The 27,129-nt window shown below is 46.9% G+C and overlaps 1 protein-coding gene across 7 annotated transcripts in view; it reads right to left on the reverse strand.

The window, feature by feature from the left end:
• MCAM (melanoma cell adhesion molecule) overlaps positions 1 to 27,129 on the reverse strand; it is a 909,696-nt gene that overhangs the window by 341,385 nt on the left and 541,182 nt on the right. For all 7 annotated transcript variants that reach the window (XM_063942920.1, XM_063942918.1, XM_063942922.1 and 4 more), the window contains one exon: positions 18,121 to 18,208. In XM_063942920.1, coding sequence (XP_063798990.1) covers positions 18,121 to 18,208 — 88 coding nt within the window. The remainder of the gene's footprint in view (positions 1 to 18,120; positions 18,209 to 27,129) is intronic.

The raw sequence follows: 27,129 nt of genomic DNA on the forward strand, positions 1-27,129 counted from the left end.
GAATATTTCATACATTCAGATCTAGGATGTGTTATTTTAGTGTTCCCTTTATTTTTTTGAGCAGTGTATATAGCCTAAAACATGTTTGTATTCAATTCCATATATGTTCCAAGGGAATTTTCTCCACAGTGCGGGTTTTTGTTGTTTGACGCCTGTAAATATACCCTGACACCTGATATATATATATATATATATATATATATCTATATCTATATCAGGCCTGCGTTCCACTTACTATAGCAGCATGATTTCCACCTGATGCCGCACTCCCGGCATCAGGTGGAACGCACGCCGCTATAATAAGTGGAACGCAGGCCATATGAGGCTAGTAATTTGTTATTGATACAATGATTGAGATTTATTTCTGTGGTGGTACAAAGGCTGTTTGGCTATGTTATGGGATATGGTTATGTGACTCTCTATGAAGTGTATTGTTTTCTGTTTTTAGAAATGTGTGCAATAAGGGGTTAATTGTGTCATTTGATTAACTGCCTGGTGTGTGGGTGGGTCTATGGGGTATATATGCATGTCTTGTTCATTGCATGGATAGCTTGACAAAAGTCCCAGAGAGGACTGAAATGTTGCTGCTACTCTTAGCACTGATGTTGATCTGAATAAAAACTACTACTTTTTGAAGACTGGCGAGTGCTCCTAACTTCATCGGCTATAAGTGGAGTGGTGTCTATCTGATTCACTCAAATAAGGATGATCACCCCTGCAATTGCATTTATCACGTGAGTGTAGATACTTTGGAGGACTATATAGCAACAAGAATTATCAACATTTTGAGCCTCACATGGCCCTTTGTCAAGACTAGACCAGCTGCACTGTGCCTTGAAGAATTTTGTGAGTGCCATTCACCTATGAACTATGTGTGTGTGTGTGTGTGTGTGTGTGTGTGTGTAGAAGCACAGTATATATTTATACAGTATATATGTGGAGACTAAGAGGAGGATAGGACAATTATAGCTGTCATTATAGCTACGGCCAGGGAACCCCCCCCCCCTACACACACACACACACACACACACACACACACACACACACACACACAGGAAACAGCAGCCAATCACTCCCCCACTCCACAGTCAGCTGCCTGCATCTGACACCTCCACTACACACACACACGCACACAGAAACCATTTACAAAACTGTACTCCTCTCACCCCGCAGACATATAGTATCAGCCAGTACCTCCCCACCTCACCCTGCACAGACATACTGTAGCACTCTTCTCCCCGCAACACAACTGCAGTCATCAGCCATCATCCCCTCTGCCTCTCTTTAGTAGCAGTGGCTATCACCGTTCCCACTCATACCCGGCAGCAGCCTTCCTCTTTCTCGTGCGTAGCGCCTTCCCCAGCACGTGGTGTTTTGTGGAGGCAGGCAGAGATCTTAGGTCAACAGCTGTCCTGAGAGGGACATGGGGGCCGATGATTTAAAACTGGAGAAGGGATAAAGAAGTGATAAAGCCGTGATAACTGCAGGGTGATAACGCACCAGCCAGTCAGCTCCTAGTCCTAACTATCCATTTTTCAAATCCGTAATTATTGGCTGGTGCGTTTCACCTTGCACTTATCATTACTTATTACTTCTTTATCCCTTCTCCAGGTTAATACAGTACATCTGCCCCATAGAGACATCAGCACTGTAGCAAACAGTGCATGCGAACTGGAGATCAACTTCACTGTGAAGCTCGTCTCCAGGAATGTAGCCGGGACAGCCATTTTAGCTTTGGCTGTCCCTGCAGACAATTTCATATAAATATAGCACTAATCATAATGCGTAAATTGATTTTTTTTTTAAGTAAGAGCGATAGTTACATTTATTAAATATCTCCCCATGTACTAAGTTTCAGAGATAAATAAAATGGACGGAGATAAAGTACCAACCAATCAGTTCCTGTCATTTTTCAAACACAACCTATGACATGGCAGTTGGAAACTGGTTGTTTGGTACTTTATCTCCATCCACTTTATCTCTCTCTAAGGTCTAGTACCAAGATCCCATACTCTTAAATGTGTACTTCTGCACTAGATGCATGGAATTTCAGTATACAGTAGTTTGTGACCTTGTGTTAGGCTAGTCCTTAGTACAATATTATTCACAACTGAGAAAGCTGTATTGTAACAGATACCTTTGAATCATTTTACCACTTTTGCAAAAAGCAGAATAAAGCAATTTAAAGGACACCAGGCACACTACAACTAGGTATCATCCATGGGCATCAAGAGAATCCAGAGTTTTGAGATAAAATTAGGAACACTACCATTTTTCCTGGCTGGAATATGGAAGAGGCAATAGGGGGAATCACTTGCGGGTGAAAGGTAAAAATTGCCATTGCCACAGTGTTTAAACACCAGCAAAAGCACTGCGTCTCGTACCCCTCGTCAGGCTGAAACCAGAATTTGCAGAAAAGTGCTCGCTCCCCCTATGGAGCGGGTGTGGTATGGCTGACCGATGGTCTGCTGATCGCCGTTCAGCATACCAATGCCGGGATCCCGGCAGCACACCGATGCTGGGATCCCGGCAGGGAGGGGCGAGTGCAGCAAGCCCCTTGCAGGCTCACTGCGTTCGCCACGCTGCGGGCTCAGTGGCGACCTGCGGTTACCACGGGTTCTATTCCCACTCTATGGGTGTCGTGGACACCCACAAGTGGAAATAGTCCCTGTTGGTCGGCATGCCGTCTGTCGGGATAGTGAGGGGGCGGGATTTTGGGGGAGGTCATGTGACCGGCGGTCAGCACATGAATACCACCCCTATGGAGCTGTAAGCAGTTTTTAGTGAGTTTGGGTTGCCATAAAGTGCTTCTGTTGCCGCACTGATTTGGCCGTGTGGATGTCTTCACCTGCAAATTAATTCTCCCCAAAGAGTCAATCTTTTACCTACCATTTATTATTTAAAATTAACCTTAAATTTTATTTTTATACAAAACTGATTAAAAAAAATATTTATAATTTTAAAACAAATAAGACAGCAAAACCATCTAAGGTAGAGAAGGGGATGCAATAGGCAGCACAGGATACAAATTTAAGACCAAGGTCGGACTGGCCCACAGTGGTACAGGGGAAACCCCTGGTGGGCCCCACTAGGGATCAGGTTCCAGACTGTGCACTTGAATTACCGTATATACTCGAGTATAAGTCGACCCGAATATAAGCCGAGGCACCTAATTCTACCACAAAAACCTGGGAAAACTTATTGACTCGAGTATAAGCCTAGGGTGGGAAATGCAGCTCTAGCCGTACACAGCCCTCAGTGCCAGATATGCCCTCATAGTGCCAGATATGCCCCCACAGTGCTGCCAGATATGCCCCCACAGTGCTGCCAGATATGCCCCCACAGTGCTGCCAGTTATGCCCCCACAGTGCTGCCAGATATGCCCCCACAGTGCTGCCAGATATGCCCCCACAGTGCTGCCAGATATGCCCCCACAGTGCTGCCAGTTATGCCCCCACAGTGCTGCCAGATATGCCCCCACAGTGCTGCCAGATATGCCCCCACAGTGCTGCCAGTTATGCCCCCACAGTGCTGCCAGTTATGCCCCCACAGTGCTGCCAGATATGCCCCCACAGTGCTGCCAGATATGCCCCCACAGTGCTGCCAGTTATGCCCCCACAGTGCTGCCAGATATGCCCCCACAGTGCTGCCAGATATGCCCCCACAGTGCTGCCAGTTATGCCCCCACAGTGCTGCCAGTTATGCCCCCACAGTGCTGCCAGATATGCCCCCACAGTGCTGCCAGATATGCCCCCACAGTGCTGCCAGATATGCCCCCACAGTGCTGCCAGATATGCCCCCACAGTGCTGCCAGATATGCCCCCACAGTGCTGCCAGTTATGCCCCCACAGTGCTGCCAGTTATGCCCCCACAGTGCTGCCAGATATGCCCCCACAGTGCTGCCAGATATGCCCCCACAGTGCTGCCAGATACGTTCCCTCCCCAAGTGCCAGGTATGCCCCACAGTGCTGTTACTTACCCCTCCGTCGATCCCGCGCTGTCTTCTGGAGGGACACGAAGCACACAGCGTGCGCGGCTCTCCTGTGTCCCTCCTGCATCTTCGGCGGCCGCGGCGGGTCTATTATAGGAAGTGCCGGTTCGTGATCAGAGGTCACGAACGGGTATTTCCTGTAATAGAACCGCCGCTGCTGCCGCCGGAGATGCAGGAGGGACACAGGAGCGCCGCGCGCTGTGCGCTCCATGTCCCTCCTTCACACTGCTCTGCCTCTGCCTGCACTGACTCGAGTATAAGCCGAGGTGGCTTTTTCAGCACAAAAAAAAGTGCTGAAAAAGTCGGCTTATACTCGAGTATATACGGTATATAGTATATACATATGTTACCTTATACTGCACAGGACTATGGTGTAGTCCAGTGATTTTCAACCTTTTTTTTTTACTTGCGGCACACCGAACATTATTTTAAAATTGCCAAGGCACACCATCAGTTCCCCACAGAAAAAAAACAAAAAACACACATTGGCCCTCATAGTAAAAAATAAAACAACCCACACATACACTGGCCTACACAGAAAAAAACCAATCATGTTGCTCCCCACATAAATCAATCACATTGCTTCCCACAAAATCATGTTGCTCACATATAAATTAATCACATAAATCCTATTGCTCCCCACATGAATTATTCCCATTGTTCCCCCCCATAAATCCTTATTCTACCCACATAAATTCTATTGTTACCCACATGAGAAATAAAATAACAAATATTAGCTCCTACCGGTCAGCTGTCCTCCTACCTGTCCCTCAGTGGCAGGGGTTGTTCATAGTGGAGTGCTGTGAATACTGAGTAGTGGGTGGTCGGGCAGGTGTGGATGTGGGTTGGCAAGGAAAGCTGTGTATGCAGTCAGGAACTGGAAGATGTGTATGCAGGCGGGTGGACTGGCTGGGTGGTGAGACGCGGTGGCTATGACCTATGATATCACACCGCCGTGTCTTCAAGGCATAGGTCACGGCCAGAGCACGACTGATCCTCTAAGAAGAGCCCGGGCCAACAGTTCACTCTGAAGGTGCAGGAAGCTGCTCTGGCTCCGCGGCACACCTTGCAACTGGTCGCGGCCACGGCACACTGGTTGAAAAAGCCTGGTGTAGTCTCTACAGTGCATTACGGTTATTAATGTGGTACACTACCATGCATGCACTAGCAGTATTCACTATACATACAGTAGTTATTAAAAGGCCCAGACCATGCACTAATGGTAAGCCATGTCTCAGTGGCGGCTTGCCACACCCCAAAACATGGACCCATACCACTGCATTCCACCGGTGGGCTCTTCATGACCCAGTTCGACACTGCTTAGGACCATAAACAACCTCCCAAGTGCATTACTGGCATAATTATTTTTTAAATTGCAGTAAAATGTTTTGCTGCCCTGTAAGAAGCAGCTAGCAAGATTATCATAAAACACATATTTTAACTCTCACATGCCTGGTAAATGTCCTGAGCTACAGTATCTGTTGCCCACAGGTTATGAACCTACAGTATGACATCACTGAAATGCAGAGGAAAAATTAATTCCACAGTGAATCAGATAATCAATCACATAAGCCAGAACTATGGGATGTAGTTATGTGACCGGCGGTCACAATAACTCTCCCTACATCCTGCCACGTTAGAATCCCAACAGTCGGCATGCCACGACACCCACAGGGTGTGAATAGAATGTGTGGCGAGCGCAGGTCGCCACCGAGCCTGCAAGGGACTTGTTGCACTCGCCCCCCCCTCCTTCCGCCGCCCATCTTGATGCCGGGATCCCAGCGCCAGTAAGGTGACCAGTGGTCGCCTGACTGCCGGTCACGCATACCCAACCCAGAACTACCAATCATTGCCATGTCCTGGCCAAACCTTCTCTGGTGGTTTAGTGAATGGGGTGTGGGCTGTAGTGTCACCTAGGATCAGGCCCGGATTACAGGTCACACACTGGGGGCCCCAAAACTCTGGCAAACATTGTCCCAGTCCAGGGTGTAACCCCTGCACCTTTCCTGGCCGCCTCCGAGTCCCGGCAGATAAGGTCAGAGATATAAATGGGAGAGGAGTGGGTGAGGGCGTTATAAGTGAGTGTGAGAAGTTTGAAGGCCTAGAAGGAGAAGGGAGATGGACATATGGGGTAATTCTGAGTTGATCGCAGCAGCAATTTTGTTAGCGGTTGGGCAAAACCATGTGCACTGCAGGGGGGGGGGCAGATATAACATGTGCAGAGAGAGTTAGATTTGGGTGGGTTATTTTGTTTCTGTGCAGGGTAAATACTGGCTGCTTTATTTTTACACTGCAATTAAGATTTCAGTTTGAACACACCCCACCCAAATCTAACTCTCTGCAAATGCTGTATCTGCACCCCCCTGCAGTGCACATGGTTTTGCCTAACTGCTAACAAAGTTCCTGCTGTGATCAACTCAGAATTACCCCCATAGTGCGTTTGGTGAGGAAAATGAGCCAGTCTGCAGTGTTGAGGATAGATTGGAGTGGAGAAAAGTATTTGTCAAGGATGCCAGATAGGAGATTACAGTAGCCTAGCAAATTACCAGTGAGTGGATTATGGTTTTAGTGGCATCCTGGGTGAGAAAGGTCTAATTCTGGAAATATTTTTGAGATGAAAGTGGCAGGTTTGTGAGAGGTGCTGAATGTGTGGTTTGAAGGAGAGGGAGGAGACAAGAAATACTCCAAGACAGTGCACTTTGACAATGTCAAATGTGTCAATGTTCTAAAACAAAGGTGTGACATCACTGGCATATTTATAATGGGAGCAGTTTGTGCGGTGCACAAGGGCCATTGAGTCCAGGGGGGTCATGCACCGCAATGCAATACAAAGAGCATCGTTGCTGTGCAATGGTTCTAGAGAAGAAATCATTCGCACAGCCAATCGCAAGGAGATTGACAGGAAGTGAGATTTTATGGGTGTCAATTGACCGTTTTCTGGGAGTGTTTGGAAAACCGCAGACATGTCCATGCGTTTGCAGGGCGGGTATCTGACGTCAATTCCGGGACCTTCATTGCAGCAATCATCGTACAGGATAAGTAACTACAGGGCTGGTCTTGTTTTGCACAAAATGTTTTTATACCGCTCGGCTGCACAGGCGTTCGCACTCTTGCAAAGCGAAAATACACTCCCTGTGGGCGGCGACTATGCGTTTGCACGGCTGTTAAACGTAGCTTGCGAGCGATCAACTCGGAATGAGGGCCCATGTACTTACCCTACAGTTCAAGGAAGACTCCTGACCACGTTTGCGCTACAGATGTGTCCAGACTGATTTGTAGGGTAATCGCCTGCTGTGATGCGTACGTACGCGGCAGTGATTACCTGAGCCAAGGTGCATATAATTGCACTCAGTGACGGAACTACCACCAGTGCAAGCGGTGCCTTGCACTGGGGCCTGCCACTGTGAAGGGGCCCAAAGTCAAACTGACTCATTACATGCCGCCTGGCTACCGCTGTGTGCTGCGCCTGCAGGCCGCCTAGGAGAGGAGAGAGCCACGGGGGTAAGGAGGAGGAGGGAGGGGGACTTGGGATCCGCAGCAGCGCAATGTAATTGGTGGAGGCGCCGCTGCAGCTGTCCCTCTCCTTCCATATAGGATGGCCGCCGCTGCTGTGAATGCTGGGATACGCTTCCATCACCATGCCCGGGATCTGCCAAAAGCTGCACCGAGGAGCTTGACTGCGTGAGCCAGCGGAGACAGTAAGTATCATCTATTTCTTTCTGTCTATCTATCTATCTATCTATCTATCTATCTATCTATCTATCTATCTATCTATCTATCTATCTATCTATTCTGTCTGCCTGCCGTAATTTGTAAAAAGGGACGCGGTCTGCTGAAATGTGTAAAAATGGGGACGTTGCCTGCCGTAATGTGTATAACGGGGGATGCTGTCTGCCGTAATGTGTATAACGGGGGATGCTGTCTGCCGTAATGTGTAAAAATGGGGACGCTGTCTGCCATAATGTGTGTAAAGGGGGACGCTGTTTGCCGTAATGTGTAAAAAGGGGGACGCTGTCTGCCGTAATGTGTAAAAAGGGGACTCTGCCGTAATGTGTAAAAAAGGGACGCTGTCTGCCGTACTGTGTAAAATGGGAACTCTGCTGTAATTAGAGATGTGCGGCTGGCACTTTTCGTGTTTTGTGCTTTGGTTCTAATTCCACTTTCGTGTTTTCTTTTTGGCTTGGTTTTGCCAAAACCACCCTTTCGTGTTTTGGTTTTGGATCTGCATGTTTTTTGAAAAAAACATAAAAACAGCTAAAATCACAGAATTTGGGGGTAATTTTGCTCCTACGGTATTATTAACCTCAATAACAATCATTTCCACTCATTTCCAGTCTATTCTGAACACCTCACAATATTATTTTTAGGCCTAAAAGTTGCACCGAGGTGGCTGTATGACTAAGCTAAGCGACACAATTGGACAACACAAACACCTGGCCCATCTAGGAGTAGCACTGCAGTGGCAGACAGGAGGGCAGATATAAAAAAAAAGGCCCCAAACAGCACATCATGCAAAGAAGAAAAATAATTGCAATGAGGTAGTTATATGACTAAGCCAAGTGACACAAACAATTTGCCCATCTAGGCGTGGCACTGCAGTTGCAGACAGGAGGGCAGATATAAATAAAAAAAGGTCCCAAACAGCACATGATGCAAAGAAGAAAAATAATTGCAATGAAGTAGTTATATGACAAAGCCAAGCGACATAACCACCTGGCCCATCTAGTAGTGACACGCAGTGGCTGAATGTCGGGAGTGTGCCGCAATTGTTCGGTCCACTGACAGCATCTCCAGCAGGCGGTGCAATGAGGTAGCTGTATGACTAAGCCAAGCAACACAAACAATTCCAACTGGAATTATATGTCCAAATCACTGTAATTAATTGGCAAAATCACTATAATTAATAATTATACGTCCAAATCACTGGAATTAAATGGCAATATCTCGGTATCGCCTGCCTAGTGAAGTGGAATCTAGATGGGATTTGTTACCGGGGACAGAATACCTCCATCAATTGTCTAAATCCCACTGCACTAATGGCGGATACCGGACGCACGTCTAACACCAACATAAGTGTCAAGGCCTCATTTATGAGGGCTTCCATCGTCATCTGAAGCTGAACCACTAGTCATGAACATAGGCCAGGGCCTCAGCCGTTCCTTGCCACTCCGTGTCGTAAATGGCATATTGGCAAGTTTACGTTTCTCCTCAGACCATTTAAATTTCTTTTTTTGGGTCTTTTTGCTGAACTTTGGCTTTTTGGATTTTACATGCCCTCTATTATCACAATGGGCATCGGCCTTGGCAGACGACGTTGATGGCATTTCATCATCTACAGTATATCATGGCTAGTGGCAGCAGCTTCAGCACTAGGAGGAAGTGGTTCTTGATCTTTCCCTATTGTATTCTCCAAATGTTTGTTCTCCATTATTTTTCTGGAATTATATAACACAATGGTGGTCATTCCGAGTTGTTCGCTCGTTGACGATTTTCGCTATGCTGCGATTAGTTGCTGTTTTGCTGTGGCTCCTGCAGCGCTTTTCAGTCGCACTGCTGTTTGGTAAATGATTGACAGGAAAAGGGGCGTTTCTGGGCGGCAACTCAGCGTTTTCCCGGTGTTTGCAAAAAACGCAGGCATGTCAGGAAAAAACGCGGGAGTGTCTGGAGAAATGGGGAAGTGGCTGGCCGAACGCAGGGCGTGTTTGTGACGTCAAACCAGGAACTAAACGGACTGAGCTGATCGCAATTTGTGAATAGGTCTGGAACTACTCAGAAACTGCTGAGAATTATTTATTAGCAATTCTGCTAATCGTTCGTTCGCAATTCTGCTATGCTAAGATACACTCCCTGAGGGCGGCGGCCTGGCGTGTGCAATGCTGCTAAAAGCAGCTAGCGAGCGAACAACTCGGAATGAGGGTCATTATGCGGCACAGGAATGACTGATGGCTAATGGCCAGGAAACTACCACTGGTCTGATACAGCACAACACAGCAACACTGTAAGGGACTTGTTGTTGTTGTTGTTGTTGTTGTTGTTGTTGTTGTTGTTGTTGTTGTTGTTGTTGTTGTTGTTGTTGTTGTTGTTGTTGTTGTTGTTGTTGTTGTTGTTGTTGTTGTTGTTGTTGTTGTTATTATTATTATTATTATTATTATTATTATTATTATACGGCAGCAATGGACATATAGCAGCAGCGTATACCACTGTGACTGCCTGGTCACTGGAATGACTGATGGCCAGGACACTACCACTGGTCTGATGCAGCACAACACAACAACACTGTAAGGGACTTGTGGTTGGTGTTATAATTATTATAATACTGTAGCAGTGGACATATAGCAGCAGCGTATACCACTGTGACTGACTCGTCACTGGAATGACTGATGGACAGGACACTACCACTGGTCTGATGCAGCACAACACAACAACACTGTAAGCTACACTGGATATATGGCAGCAGAGGACACCACCACTGTGACTGGTCACTGTACTGATGCTGCACAAGAGACTTCCTCTGGTCTAATGCAGGACAACACAGCACCACTGAAAGGGACTTATACAGCTACACTGGATATATGGTAGCAGAGGACACCACCACTGTGACTGGTCACTGGACTGATGCTGAACAAGACACTTTCCCTGGTCTAATGCAGGACAACACAGCACCACTGAAAGGGACTTATACAGCTACACTGGATATATGGCAGCAGGGGACACCACACCTGTGACTGGTCACTGGACTGATGCTGCACAAGAGAGACACTACCCCTGGTCTGATGCAAGACAACACAGTAAAAATGCAAGGGACTTATACAGCAGCCAGCAGCACTGGGGACATATAGCAGCAGAGGACACCAACACTGTGACAAGCTGGACTAATGCTGCACAATACACTGACTACACTGGACTAGACTGAGCAGCACAACACAGCACAAGACTCGCCACCCCAATTTCCCACCCACACAGACACTGAGGACACATCCTCTCTATACACTCTCCGAGACTAGAGTAAAAATGGCCGCGACGCGCTGCTCCTTATATGGAATTAAAATCCCACGAGAATCCGACAGCGGGATGATGGCGTTTTGCCGCATTCGGGTTTCTGAGTCAGGTGGGAAAACCTGAGCCTGACTCGGATCCGGGCTCGGAAGGCAAAGTCCGGTAGGGTTCGGTTCTCTAGCTGTAATGTGTAAAAAAAGGACGCTGTCTGCCGTAATGTGTAAAAAGTGGGACGATGTCTGCCGTAATGTGTAAAAACGGGACGCTGACTGCCGTAATGTGTACAAGGGGTACGCTGTCTGCCGTAATGTGTACAAGGGAGACGCTGTCTGCCGTAATGTGTACAAGGGAGACGCTGTCTGCCGTAATGTGTACAAGGGAGACGCTGTCTGCCGTAATGTGTACAAGGGGTACGCTGTCTGCCGTAATGTGTACAAGGGAGACGCTGTCTGCCGTAATGTGTACAAGGGGGACTCTGTCTGCTGTAATGTGTAAAAAAGGGGACGCTGCCTGCCGTAATGTGTAAAAAGGGGACGGTGTCTGCCGTAATGTGTACAAGGGGGACGCTGTCTGCCGTGATGTGTAAAAAGGGGACGCTGTCTACTGTGATGTGTAAAAAGGGGACGCTGCCTGCCATGATCTGTAAAAAGAGGATGCTGCCTGCCGTAATGTGTAAAAAAAGGGGACGCTGTCTGCCATAATGTGTAAAAAGGGGGACACTGTCTGCCGTAATGTGTAAAAGGGGGACACTGGCTGCCGTAATGTGTAAAAAGGGGGACGCTGTCTGCCGTAATGTGTAACAAGGGGGACGCTGTCTACCGTAATGTGTAAAAAGGGGAGCACTGTCTGCCATAATGTGTAAAAAATTGGATGCTGTCTGCAGTAATGTGTAAAAATGGGACGCTGTCTGCCCTAATGTGTAAAAAGGGGATGCTGTCTGCCGTAATGTGTAAAAAAGGGGAAACTGTCTGCCGTAATGTGTAAAAGGTGGACGCTGTCTGCCGTAATGTGTAAAAAGGGGACGCTGTCTGCTGTAATGTGTAAAAAGGGCTCTACCTAGTATAGTGGCGCTACTGTGCACCGTAATATGAATTGGTATTATTTTGTGGCCACAACCCTTCACCATGAAGCCAACGGCATGCACTGCCCCTATATTACATAAAGGGGGGACGCTGATGCAGTTTCTTACACACAGCACTAAAATGTCTAGTGACGGCACTTTTGTTAGGTATCCATTTCCCTGGCCCTGAGCAGGTCATCCTCACCAGATCCTCTCCAGCACAGTGCCCCCATTGCATCCAAATAATCACTCCCCTCTCCACATCCTAAATCTAAGACACATCCACATCCTAAACCTGAACGGATCCCATCTGTATGTATATCTCTACCCTATTATCTCATACTGTACTTTGCATCCCTGAGTGCCGCTGAATATTGTGTGTGTGTGTGTGTGTGTGTGTGTATATATATATATATATATATATATATATATATATATATATATACACACACACCTGTGTAGGCAGCAATCCCTTTTTTAAATAATATATCAATATCTATAATATATATCTCCTATATAATAGCCCAGATCTGTGACTTTGTGCTTCATTTGCTAACGCTGGGCGGAGTCAAAACACTGGGCGGAGTTAGTCAAATGAGTCACAGATCTGGGCAAATCTATAGGAGACTTGGAGCAGGAGCAGATGGTATGGGCATGGCACAGGCAGGGGTGCATACCTCCCAACTTTCATCAGGCAGGAGGAATACACGCACAGCAAAAAGGGGGCATGGCTAACGGGAAAGGGGGCGTGGATTCGCGGGTGGACCCGCGATCGCTAGCCACGCCCCTGTTTTCGTCAGTGAGGGGGCATGCCCAGCGCTCTGTGAGCTGCTGGCATGCCCCCAGCGGCGGATTATGAGTCCGGGGGGCCCAGGGCACTTGAGATAGGAACCCTATCTCATTGCTGTGCCTGCTGTGGGTTTGGGGGCGTGGCCTAATTGCGCCCTCGTGGTCACGCCCCCTTATGCAAATTCCGGGATTTTTTTTTTTATGGGATTTTGGCCCCTCAGCTAGCGGTAAATCCAGAGGGGGTGGTTGCTCCCCCCTACACACCCGCACAGGCAGAAGACAGCAGGGAGGCTGCTGCCTCCCTGCAACACCACAGACCTGCCAACACGCAGCAGCATGTGCTGACTGTAGCACAATGCTGCCGCTGTTACTGGCAGGACGGGGGAGCTTCAGAGCTGGGACAGAGCTACTCCAGCCGCGGGCCCCCTAAAACTGTGAGGCCCGGGGTATGTACCCCCTGGGCCCACCCTTACTCTGTACCCCCTGATGCCCCCTCTCCCTCTGTCTCCACTAAATAGATGCTGTGTGCATGCTAAGCAGAACAGCGAGTGCAGGAGATTCCCAACTGCTCACCCACCCACCCACTGCGGGACACTGCGGCCCGCGGGTGGGACAGAACAAAAAAAATGGGACTGTCCCGCTAAAATCGGGACAGTTGGGAGGTATGGGGGTGTGTGAGGGGGTATGCTATACAGACAGACGGGCACCGGCTCACTGTGTACTTGACCCCCCCACATCAGCATACTCAGCAGGGTCTCTCTGACGCGGAGGAGCGTCACTTTCTGGCACACTCCACGCTTCTTAGCTGCAGTTTTGTGGGGCACCTGCCGCTGTGCAGGTTCCGTACTGCCTCTGTTATCTCCAGCCCCGGAAACCGCAATGCTAGCTGCAGCGCTGCTGCCCGCAGTGAGGTGCGCCCAACTCCTTCACACACTTTAGCCGGCGGGCAGCGCTGCAGAAGTCCGCGCTGCTTGCAGGCTCCAACCCCCTCCTCCCTCCAGCTGCAGCGTCTCCTGGGGGCTAACCAGTCACTCCCAGTCTCCCCTTACCACAGTGCCCGGCAGCCGCGAGGTCCGCGCCGCGTGCATGCTATGACCCCCTCCTCCCTCCAGCCTCAGCGTTTCCTGGGGGCTAACCAGTCACTCCCAGTCTCCCCTTACCACAGTGCCCGGCAGCCGCGCGAGGTCTGCGGTGTGTGACTGAGGAGTGGGGGGGAGGGATGCGGACGGGCAGAGCAAGCAGGACTCCAGCCTGAGAGAGTCAGCCATGCCAAGTCTCCACCAGCAGCAGATCCAAACAGGTTGGAGTGGAACAGCAGCAGCCAGCAGCAGTGACTCCGGTAAGACACATCTGTCTGTCACCACTGTTTGGTCCCTAATACCAATCTCTCCCGTGCCCTGTGTTCTGTCATGTCCCTGTCACCCCTGGCCTTGCCCTGTCACCCCTGGCCTTGTCCTGTCACCCTTATCCTGGCCCTGTCACCCTTATCCTGGCCCTGTCAACCAAATCCTGGTCCTGCCGCCCCTACCCTGGCCCTGTCACCCTTATCCTGGCCCCGTCACCCCTGTCCTGGCCCCGTCACCCCTGTCCTGGCCCCGTCACCCCTGTCCAGGCCCCGTCACCCCTGTCCTGGCCCCGTCACCCCTGTCCTGGCCTTGTTACTGCATACCCTCCAACTACCTTTTTGGCAGGTACAGTACCCGCAGTGCCTCCAGACCCTCCCCAATGCACCACACATCCGCACCTTCCCCTCCGCCACATGCGACACTCCAACCCTCCCCCACACGCTGTGCCTCCAGACCCCCTACACCACCAGCGGCTCCCACTCCCCCACCACCCACAGCACCTCCAGACCCCCTCCACCATCCACCCCCCATATATGTCTCCCCCCACACCTGCCCCCCTCCACCCACAGCATCTGCAGACACCCTCCTCCATTCGCGGTCCCCCCCTCACCCACCCACGGCACCTCCGCACCTGCCCCATCACCACCTGCAGCGCCTCCGGACCCCCTTCCCCGTCCGCCGCACCACCCGCACCTGCCTCTCCCCACCGCGGTGCCTCCGGACCTCTACCCCCGGCACGCCCGCCCCTACCCATCCCACAGCACCTCCGGAACCCTTCACCCATCCGCAACATCCCTGCACCTGCCCCTCCCCCGTGGCACCCCTGCCCCTCCCCCACCTGCAGTGCCTCCGGACCCCTCCCCCATCTACAGCCCCCACTCTTCTGTCTCTCCCCCACCCGCAGCACGTCCCAACCCTTCCCCATCCGCCCCCCCCCCCCCCCCGTATCTGCCCCCCCTCCACCTGCAGCATCTACAGACACCCTTCCCCATCCGCAATCCCCCCCGCACCCGCTCATTCTGTACATCGTGCCCTGCAGGTGCTGTTCACGCAAGGGGCTGCGCCTCCTTCACCATCGCACGCCCTTTCATTGTGCAATATTTATCCACTAACAAAGGAATGCAGGTAATACTTCATATAATACAAATATTGAACCCCATATAGGCATGCAAGGGTTAAATGGGCATAGCCACTTGCGACGGTGTGAAGAGCGCCCGTAGGGCGCGATGAAGCACCTAGTGTGTATATATATATATATATATATATATATATATATAATACGGGAGCATGCAGAGAATCCCTAATTTGGAGTTGGGGGTGGACTTAGATGGGATGAGAGGGGCGGCCCAAAGCATCTTGTTGCACCTGGGCCCATCGCTCGCTAGTTCCGCCATTGATTGCACTAGCGTTTCCCTAGTATACAGGGTGGCAACAGAACTCATGAGGCCTGGTACACTGGTGTCTCTGGGGCCCCCCCAGACCCACTCCCCCCAATGCACACACACAAAAAAATCAACCTCAACCTCACACTCACACATCCCTCCCCACGTGGGTGCTCTCATGATCATTTTAATTGAAAGATATGCTAATCTATTTACAGGAGTTGGGTTTGAATTGCCGGCGGTCAGGATGCCAGTGTTCAGAATCCCAACTGCGGCATCCCAACAGGGGGAAGGTAACTATACTTACCTCACCCCCATGGCCCCATAACCCTCCCTTCCCACAGCCCTCCCCACCCCCTGCAGCCTAACTCTATCCCTCCCCAGTGGTGACTAAACCTAACCCCCACTTCCCGCAGCCTAAACCTACAGCCCCTCCCCTGCAGCCTAACCCTAACCCTACCAGGGGGTGCCAAAACCTAACCATACTTAAAAATGCATGTCGGCATTTTGACAGTTCGGCATTTCATATATCGGTATTCTGACTATACTGGCATTTTGAACATGTCGGTATAATGAATCTTGGTATGTTGACCGTGTCGGTATTTTGACTGTCAGTCAATGGCTGTCAGGATTATGACTGTAGTATTGTGTCCATCAGTAAATCAACTGCTACTCATTGGGAAGGAGGGTGCTTGCAGCGGAAAACAGACTGAGTTGCTGCTGCCCAGGGGTGTGGACAGAGGATGTCTGCAGCAGAGCAGACTGTGGTGCATTTGCTGCTGCTACCTCTGGGGTGTCTGCAGCCAGTCAGTGGTGCTGCAGGCAGCTTCTGTGCAGCAGAATCGATAGTGGTGCTGCTGAAGCTGTGCTTGTAGCCAGGGATGCCTCAAGTTTACTCCTGCCAGGTATAAGTCCTCCTGCGGCTGCACCGCCTAGGTGCCTTTCACTGTGGCTGCATGGATTGCGAAGCAGGTACAGAAGGGCAGGTGCAGCAGCATGCTATTAACGCTGCGGCATGATTCAATAGTATGCGCAGTGCTGGCGAGGTGATGGGGTAACCGGAAGGGGGGGGTTCTTGCCGACTTGATTGTTTATTTTTCTTAGTTGTATGGCACTGGACTGATGGCCAGTGAGGTCAGTCTAATCAATTAAGGTGGTGCTGCCCCACTTTGTCCCTTCTTAACCTTGGGGCCCGGTACGGGTGTACCCTTACTACCCCCCTGTCGCCATGCCTGCTAATATGTTGTCTATGGACGTTAGTACGAATACACGCCTTTTCTCATGACCACCGCGATGCATACGCATTGTGGTTAAGCTAAATAAGGACACATCTGTATCTTACATATTACATAATATGCATTTTTATTCTTGTGTTTTAATCAATTGTAATAGTTATTGTTTATATTAGATTATATCCTACCGTAACTCTTCTTTACTATTTACCATGTATCTAGCACAGTCCTCCAAGTTATCTCCTTTCCTACTAATCCTATTTCTAGCACCTACTACATAAACTAGATGGAACCCAAGCGGGTGGTTAGTGGTGTTGTAGAGCTTCAGCTCAGGATCTACATTACCGCTAACCCATGGTGAAGAAATTAAGATGACAAGATGCCAGATGTAGTGGAGCAGTTTCTTGCTACGTATAAGTCACACTGTGCACGTGTCCTGAATGTGTCCATGCAGACAGAGTCACAGCTCTAATTTCAGAAACACGCAGGGAGAAGTGTATTTCAAAATGTGTGGGCTTTCCTAGCCACTGACTGGGAGGTGTTTTAGTGCACCCACAGAGATGGTCTGTCTAATGGGCATCTTACTGGCGTGTCACGGGCGTGTTGGTGAAAGTGGTTGTATACACAGACAGTACACCTGCCATAGAGCTGATGTAGGTTTCGATGGTTCAACCGATGGCGGCTTACAAGGATGCACCAATCAGTATTACTCTATTTATGGATGCTTAGAGTGGAAAAGATTTTGTAGCAGCATTTGCATAAGGTCGCAGACAGGCAACTGCCAATAGACGCAGCTGTGGTCACTTCTGCGTCTACCTCTGAATCAGCCCCAAAATACTCCACGGCTACACGCAACTAAGTAGTAATAAATTATATTGCCACCTGTTCTCTAACTTATATCTAATTATACAGCATAACATCAGTGGTGCCAAGAGTGGGGGGAAGAAGGAATTACCTAGGCCCAGGTCTGATAGAGGGGCCCAGGTCCACATCTCCTGTGATTAGGCCATGCCCCCTGAAAAGTACCTGGGCCCAGCCAGGCTCTCTACTGCCCTGGCTGGGAGGTATGCCATGCTCCTGTGAGTGGGTGCTTCTCATGTGCTAGACACGCCCCCAAAAATGTGGCCATGCCCCCAGTATGCTGTGGTAACACACTTTCCATGGGGGTGGGGGAGGGCCTGGAAGTTGTTGTACCGGGGCCCAATAATTCTCTTGGCAGCCCTGCATAACATATAACACCCTATAAAAATTTAAAAACACTGTACAGTAAGTGTGGTTTAATTTTGCATGCACAACCTCATTACCAGTTCAATTAGTTACATACCATCTTGCCCATTTCTCAAAGGTGATTCATTCTTATACCATGTGATATTAGGAGTGGGAAACCCATTTGTACTTTCGCATGTTCCAATCTGCAATGCAAAAACTATGTCAAAAGCATCATTAACTACTTTAAAAAAAAAAAATAATTAATAAGGTATTTTTATTCACCACATCTGGTTACAGAGCATAACATTGTTGTCGGGGAAAAAAAAGGATACAATAAAATGTGTACAATCAATACGCACTTGGGTAACGTCAAACAGCAAGTCTTAAAATCAACAACAGAGCGAAACAGTAATAAACGAATATATCTATTATAATATGTTACAGACAAAGTGTCCAGAAAAGTATGTAAATATGTATATACTGGAGATTGTACTGAATTGGTATGATAAAAAGGCTTTGAACAAATAAACAAGGATATGAAATTAAACTCTGTATTTGTATTAAGATTCGTGGAATCAGATTTATGGGAATGCACATTTAATTTTAGATACGAACCTATAGAAAAGTCAAGAGAAGAAAGAGAAAAGTAGGAAGGAAGAAAAGTAAATAGAAGTATTGAATCATGACCTATATTTCATTAATGTGTATATAACATACAGTGAGCATGCAGTCTTATATGGTATAGGAGCATCGTGTTGGGGTGAGAAAAGTGGTATGACCAGGTAAAACCTGAGAGAACAACAACAGACTGTCATAACTTGACAATTGTTAATTCTGAGAATAATATATTGAGTCCATCCATTTAGCCCAGATACTTCAAATACAGGAACAGACCACTCCACATTTCCAAATGAGGTGCCAGAAAGAACCTGGAGTATTGCCACACTTAGGGCATGTAGAAGAGGAGCGACCACCAATTTAACTAATCTAGTAGGAGTCAAGTAAGTAAAAAAAAAAATTGAGTTTGTTGGAACCTAACGGAGACCATGGCTTGACGTGGGAGTTCTCTAGGTGAGTCCCATTCCCCATCACTTAAAAAACCTAGCTCTTTTTCCCAACGTACCCTCAACCCGGGTCATGCCTCTGTGTAGTATTCAGCTAAAAGGAAGGAGTAAGCCATAGAGATGCATTTAACTTGTCCTAGAGTAGTTAGAGAAAAAAAAATATCGGAGAAGTGAAAAAGACTGGAGAATTGTCCCTGAACTGAGCCTGGAGAGCATGTCCAAGCTGTAGATAACGAAAAAAGAAGGTACAGTATGGGGAGATCTAACTCATCCTTCAATTGTTGGAAAGATTTCATGATATTTGCTTCATAAATTTGCCCTATGGTATCCACTCCCCTAGTTTTCCATAACTACTTACCTGATAAATCATACAATTCAGTGAACCATCAGGAGTGTCAAAGGGGGGTATCGGAATCTACATCCTAAAACTTAAACATAGTCTGAATCTCATGACAAATCTTAGTGGCTTGAACTAAAATAGGGGAACAGTGTGAAAAGGTGTTACCACTCAATAGTAATTGTAAAGGAGTAAAACCCAGGGCTTTGTGTTTAGGACAGCAGGAAGCAATGTCTGGCTGGTACCTTGCACCCACAGTCGGAGATGGGCTAATTGAGAGGCATAGTAATACAGTCTAAAGTGAGGAAGAGCTAGGCTGCCATCCAATCTAGTTCTAGTAAGAGTGTATATGCTGATTCTGAGGCGTTTATTAGCCAAGGAGTATAACATACTGTTCAGTTGCAGCAAAAAGAAAGCTGAGAGATAAAATGCAGATTGCGGAAGTACATATAGAATTTAAGGTTGGATTATCATCTTAATAAGGTTATCCCCATCACGGTAAGGGGTAATTTACACCATGCTTTGGATTTGTCTTTCAAATAGGGAAGCAAAGGTATGAGGTTTTTGGGAATAAAATCATTGTAATCATTAGTGATTATTATCCCCAGGTATTTAATCTGATCAACACAACACAGTGGAAGAGAGATGTCTTGGTTAGAGGGGGAAGAGCGCCGTAGAAGCATTATTGAAGATTTGTTACAATTAATGGAAAGGCCAGAATATTTACCGAACTGCTCAACTAGACTCAGGACAGCAGGCATAGAAGTTCTATAACCATGCAAAAACAACAGGAGATCATTAGCGTACAAAGCCATCATGTCTGTTCTGTGACCTAGTTTATACTCTACAATACTTGGGTGAGCTATTTGTCCAGTATGAACAAAGTCCATTTTCTGTCTAATAAGTTGGGAATACTTTTTAAAACAACTGAGAAATACATCATATGTTGGTGTACAGTGTATTTATCACATTTTACCTGATTTATAGAAATGTCAGAGGGTGAAGATGGTTTACAATATTTTTTTCAGTTGTTCCTACACTTCTCTGCTTCACTCCTCCATCTCATTTACAGCACAGATTACACCACAGAAAATAATAACCTAAGAGGGGTAATAATAAGTAGGTAATCTTAAACCATGCATCTGGTCATTGCTGCCTTTAGAGGGGACTGCCATGACTGGAGTCCCGAGCCTGGACAAGAGGGTAGGCCTTGCAGCAGATTGATGAACAGCAGACAGCCATGGACACAGATACAGCGCAATGGCATTTCAAATTTGCAGCTGTCCGTAAGCCAATTGCAGCTCATGGACCTGCAACCAATCAGGAGCGGCCGCTTCTGATTGGCTGCTGGTCCATGAGTTGTGATGGGCTCGAGGACAGTGGCAAATTTGAAATGCCACTGGTCTGTCTTTTCATGCTTGGCTGGAGGTCTGAGAGCTGCTCGGCTTGGTGTTCTTGGTGAGCGTGCACTCCTAGCGGAAGTAACTGCAGTTGTGGCCACTTCCCACCGTCAGACGGACTGCCTGTCTTCCTATCTAAGTTGCATGCATCAGTGCCAGCATTCATTGTACTGTGCTCCCCTACCCCTACAAAAGTCTAGCCTTCCCTTAACCGTGCCCCTACCAAGTCCAGCATGCCCTCCACCATGCCTACCATCCATGTGCCCTCAATTGTTCCAGCTCTCCCTGCCCTGTGCCCTCCAGGTCCAGACCTCCCTGCCCTGCACCCCCCTTAGTCCAGTCTTCCTGTAATGTGACCCTACAGTTGCAGCCCTCCCATATACAGACATCACTGGTCTCTCATACAGTACATTGATCCCACCACCCACCTTTCACCTGTGCCCTTCACAAACAAATTTTCCTCTTGCCCTGTGCCTCAGCCTGTAACTAGGGTGGCCAATCCTGGGATCAGAATTGGTGGGATCCCTAAAATTGGCCGGGATGCAATCCTAGGATTGGAGCTTCCAATCCTAGGGATTTTGGAATTAGAAAGCCCCCTTGTTTTTTCAATGCTGGGCAGCGTTGAGCATCTTCAGGAGGCTCATATGGTGCCCTTCTCCTGGCTCCATCTGTTCCTGGCTGGGTGCACTTCACAGCGTGACACCAGCTGCCTGCGCTTCCCGGACCGCACCTTGCCGCCCATAGCCTGCAGCAAGCGAACCCGTCCACACTCTGAGGATTGTGAGTAGTTTTGTGAGCTGGGTGGGTCTGGGAAGGATGGGGCACTGAAGATTTTAATTTTAAAATCTTCAACCCAATCCTGAGATTGTTAATTTTTCAATCCCAATATCAGGAATTGATAAAAAGGCCCAGAATTGGCCACCCTACCTGCTACCACATTTCATCTTCCACTTATCCCTTCTTCATGCTGGCAAAAAACCTGATGACACTAAAATTTGCCAGTATTCACCAGTGAAGGCTTCCTTATATGAACAAGTGTTATAGTGGTGCGTGTATCGCCATAATACCTATTATATTTGGATCTGGCTTTTTCAATGGAATTCGATTTTTAAATGTATGTGTATGTGTTTATCTGTCTTTTTCAATATTTTTTATGTGGGTTTAGCTTTTCAATGTACTCGTATATGTAGATTTGACTTTTTTAATGTACAGTACATATACAGTGTGTGGCTCTAGATTTTTCAATGTATATGTGTGATACCGAGATAAGTAGTATTCTGATGTGAGGTGTGTTCCTTACTAGATCTTGATGACCTGTTTGTCTGTCTGGCACAGGTTCCACTGTTTCCAACAGAGAGGTAAATAGGTGTGCTTCCAAAAAGAAATGATTATGACTGTTTTTCCAATTGTACTGTAGTTGCAATTTATTAGCTATGTTTTTCCCTTTTGAACAGCTTCTAAGGCAAGTTTCCAAGCATTTGCATTTGATCACAACAGTATACAATTCACAATGGAAGTGATACAATTTCTGATAGCTGCCACACAAAATAGCATTAACTATATATATATATATTTGATTAGAAACTGAACTGTCTGGATCTCTTCAGCTGAAAGAATCTCAGGCTAATCGGCACAGTCAGTTATGCATTACAGTAAACTTTTATCCAACAATACACTTACAATTGCCTTATCTCAATAATAAAACAGTTCTTCTAGAAGAACAACCAGTTTAGCAGTGTAAAACTACTAATTTCGTGTTCTCTCAGACCATTTAGGATATTACGCAATAATAATCTACAATTTTTGCATACAGTAGGTCAATGCAGTCACATATAATTATTTAGACATTGGGGCCCCATAGAACTGTATAATGCAGTTTGTCTGAAATGAGCTCTTTAATGCACTTTCCGGGATATACTGTTTAGAGTCAGTGGCAAATGCAGGATTTCTAGAGGGGGGGTTTCCCGATGCATTCCACAATCCCATTCTGCAGTGCAGACCATTGGAGCAAGGGCAGAAGTCTGGGAAAGTGGCAGAAGAACCAAGTAAGTTAAGTAACAGCCCTGGACATTAATGTACACATTGGTCTTTTTATACACTGGATACTGTATGAAATACAGTATTAATATTTAACACTATAAATGATCCATAGTATAGGCTGTATCAAACTTATTTAAATACTATAAATAAGTGGTAAGGAAAAGGTTAAACATGCCCTAATAAATAAATAAATACACAAAAATAATAGAACCAGTACTGCACTTTCTAAGCATTCTCCCTCCTTATGTTAATGCTCCTGTCTCTTCTTCCTGGTAGCTACTCTCTGGTCCAGAGCACTGATTGAGGTCTCAGAGAACACACGCACAGCAAACTTGGTAGAAGATGCTGCTACCACTGGGCATGCGCAGCAGCTTTGCTCTGTCCCTTACACTGCATGATGTGGCGGCAGCTCTAGTAATCAAATTAAATACCATTGCTACTATTGTCATAATTTGAGTCTCTTGCCAAGCGGAGGGGGGTTCTGGGCAAAAGGAACCGCCCCCCCCTACCGCATTTGCCTATGAGAGTATGTACTATTCTCCTGCACTTATTATCAGAATTATTGAGTCTGCAAAGCATCTGTATTAAGTAGCAAGGGTTAGAATTTGTTAAGGCTACGTCAGTTACAGGCTCATCTAATTCTCTCCTGTATAACAATAGTAGCTGTTTATAGATCTCAATTGGTACTTTGTACACATCCAAGTAATTCGTAGCAATGTTTCCTTTATACTGTGCTGCAGATATTATCTAAACTCAAGGTGAATATACTGCAGCATCTACTGTCTGTAGATAACAAAAATAGCATCCTGTACCTAAAGAGGAGACTGTCTATGAAGCTGTGATGCTATACCTGTCCAATAGCCGGTAATACAAAGCTGTTCTAACAAAGAGTGTGTGGCTTAAACTAAGTTTACTTCTATTGAAGGTGCACTGCAAGTCACGTTGTTCCTCACTATAGTGAAGTAAGACTGTGTATGGGCCAGGACAGTCTTAACAGCAGTGTAGGCCCCTGGGCACAGCAAAGCACTGGGGCCCTACCCAACCTGCAGCGGTAGGGGTGGGGGGTGCTATCAGCGGCAACTTTGATGTCCCACTGGCGGTAGGGGGTGTTCTATCTTCCGCTCAGCTTGTAGGAACTGGAGCAGTAATTTCTGCTAATTACTCCTTTACTGCACAGATGAGGCAGGAGGGAGAACACTAAACTGTATAAGTGGGCATTGTGCTGAATGAAGGGGCCCTGGTACATGACTTCCAGGGCGGTAAGGGTTGTTTAGTCTGTAGGATGGGGTGGATAGTGGAGTGGGTTTAATATTCATCATTTTCTGGTGGGAGGGCAGCTTGCTTCACTGCAGATATCTCAAGTTCCTGGAAATCTATTTCTTAGCTTTGAATGGAATAAAAAAAATACTAGAGAGTCCTACCTGTCAGAAGATACTGGGAACCTGGGGATCAGAGTTCAGGAGCCAGAGCAATTCACAGACGAAAATATAAAACTGCATACCAGGCGTGTGGAGCTGGAGCAGGGACCAGCTGCTTGAAGGCTGATATCACTGGTTCTGGACATAGTAGAGACAAGCTGCTAGTGTCTACTGGAAGGGCAGAGCTCCAGATTTTGGAGTTTACCATCAGAAAACTCGAAGTCAAACAGAAGCTGAGATATCTGACTGGAAAGAGCAAATAATAGGCTTGGACCATTGCTTTGACATCGAATATCTCCGGGTCCCCAGGGACAATTTTCAAAAATCTGGTACCCCTGGAAAGAGGGGGGCCTCAGCTGTCATCCTAGTCATTATACTCCTGGGGCCCCTGGGAAAGTGCCCATTGAGCCCATACGAAAAGACAGCCCTGGTGTGGGCTGCAGTACAGAGCTACCATCCTGCATATGTACTCTAGTGTGAGTATCTGAACATGGCAGCTGTTTGCTGACGTTTACTGACTGGATGCATACTTTCTCTGGTGGCTGCCGCTTTCTCGCCCAGTGCTGTCAGTCACCCAGTTAAATCCGCCTCTAGTCCTGCCTGTATTATGCTTGGGAAGCCATGTCACCACCTCTTTCCTGGCCACAAGATGTCACTTGAGCCAGCCACCTTCCGAAGCCCTGCTTACTGTCACATTCTGCTGCCATCAGGAAAATGGTGGTGATAATTGCCAGGAACCTCCACAGCCTTGTTCACACTTTCTGCTGCCTACCAGTACCTGGGAGAACTGCTGGGTAAAATGCACACACCATGCAGCTTTGCTTCAACCTGCAGTTACTTCACTACAGCCCTGTCACCAACTGCCATTCTCTCCAATTTAATCCTTGAGCTTGCCACAGTACTCACTGGTTCCCTAATGTCCACTACCGCTGAGTGGCCAGTGCAAAAAGTCCCTGAACCCCAATGAAAACCGTTAAATCATGGCTTATTATTATACAATGGCGGTAGGCACATTATAACTTTACATTTTTGTAGGGGCACCTCAGTGTGGATAGGCATGAAGGGTATTGGTGGGGTGCCGCATACAGTATGTGGATTTGGTCCTTCAATATATATTTTCAGTGTTTGCATGTGGATCTGGGTGTGTGTGTGTGTGTGTGTGTGTGTGTGTGTGTGAGTGAGAATTTAAAGCAGTTTTTCTCTCCTATATTTCTGTATTTGTATAGTTTTATATTGTATATGATAGGATGACATGTTATAAAACACCCACCCCTAAAGCCCAAGCTTTGACAAGAAAAATAAATAAATAGCTGGTTTACACACTAATTGATGCCCCTCACACACCTTTTTTTTGTGAGGGTGGGGGATGTATATTTCATCAGTCCTGGACCTCACAATTTCTGATGGCAGGCCTGCACCCAGAGAACAGTCTAGTGTTAGGGCTTGTGGCCATAATTAGCCATAGAATGTCTTGTTGTGAATACTGGGACCCTATACAGAAGCAGCATCGTGACATGCCACCTTTTGCTTCATTGCACCTCCTATTAATGCTGTAAAGTATTTCTGCAGCTAATAAAGCAGTTCATAGGCATATATGAACAGAACCCCAAGGTGACGTTGATTACCCTAGGAATACTGTGTGTATGTATGTGTATGTATATATAGCATTCCATGTATAGTAGTAATTAAGGGTACTGTCTGGGTGCACTTCCTGGGGCCCCAACAGGTATTCACATTGAGCACTAAATGAGAGAGGCACTCCACAAGCTTTGACAATCAAGAAATATCCAGAAGTTGTAAGACTGGTTATTTATTGATTGTGAAAGTCCATGTAGTGACCAGCCCTGGTTTCGCATAGGAGGAATATGTTTTTTTTTCCAGCAGATAAACTATTGTTTCGCTCAACAGACAACTGTCTTTCTCTTTATAAATACATTATTTCTCTGTCAATTAACAATCAAGATTATTTTTCTTGGTCAGTTTCATTATTATAGGATAAACAAATTCTTTTAGCATCCGAAGTACTACAACCTACCGTATATTTGCTTTCTATCTTGGCAAAATGGTAATACAATATTTGAATTTGAATTAAAGAGCTCCTCAAACAGAGACATGTTGGTGCAACAACTGACACATACAGTGTACTCTCTCACTGTCTGAAATGTATAGAAAACCAAACTTTGGAAATAACAGTAATGTTTCTTTGAGAAAAAGAATTGTTTTTCATGCAAATGTAGTAGGAACGGGATAAAAAGGGCAACACTGAAATTTTGTAGTAGTAAACAGGGCTTACATCAAGTTTTCTGGAGAAACCAGAAAATATGTATCATTCTGTACATAGTATGAAATAAAGTTCATAGTTGTGATATATCTTTAAGCCAGGCATAGTAATATGACTCCCACTATACTATGGAGCGCTCCTAGGTAATCACATAAAAAGCATCAGTGACCACTTCCACGTTCCAATGTGAAATGCATAATCAATTCTGGTGGTCCGTGTCTTTTTTAAGGGCTTGTCTCTCACAAACACCTAAAGCCACTATCAGCGCTTCATCCAGTCACGTGGGTATATCCTAAAATCCCAGATTTAACAAAACTTTATTAATAAAGGACAAAGCACTCCCTTAAATACTACAGTGTACTGGAGTTCAAAGACCAGCACTCAATGCTAATAAGAGTGTATGCAAACAAGGCATAGCCAAAGCTTGGTAGGCATCCTAGCAACATTCAGTGCTTCTAGAGAGACACTCCTTCACAGCAGTTGCTAATTTGATGTCCCATAGTAGTGCCCTAGTTCATTTTATAAATCATAGTAGTACCCTAGTTCACATTAGAGATGTGCACCAGACAATTTTTGCTGGATTT

This window comes from Pseudophryne corroboree, chromosome 10, assembly GCF_028390025.1.
Source record: "Pseudophryne corroboree isolate aPseCor3 chromosome 10, aPseCor3.hap2, whole genome shotgun sequence".
NCBI classification, from domain to species: Eukaryota; Metazoa; Chordata; class Amphibia; order Anura; family Myobatrachidae; genus Pseudophryne; species Pseudophryne corroboree.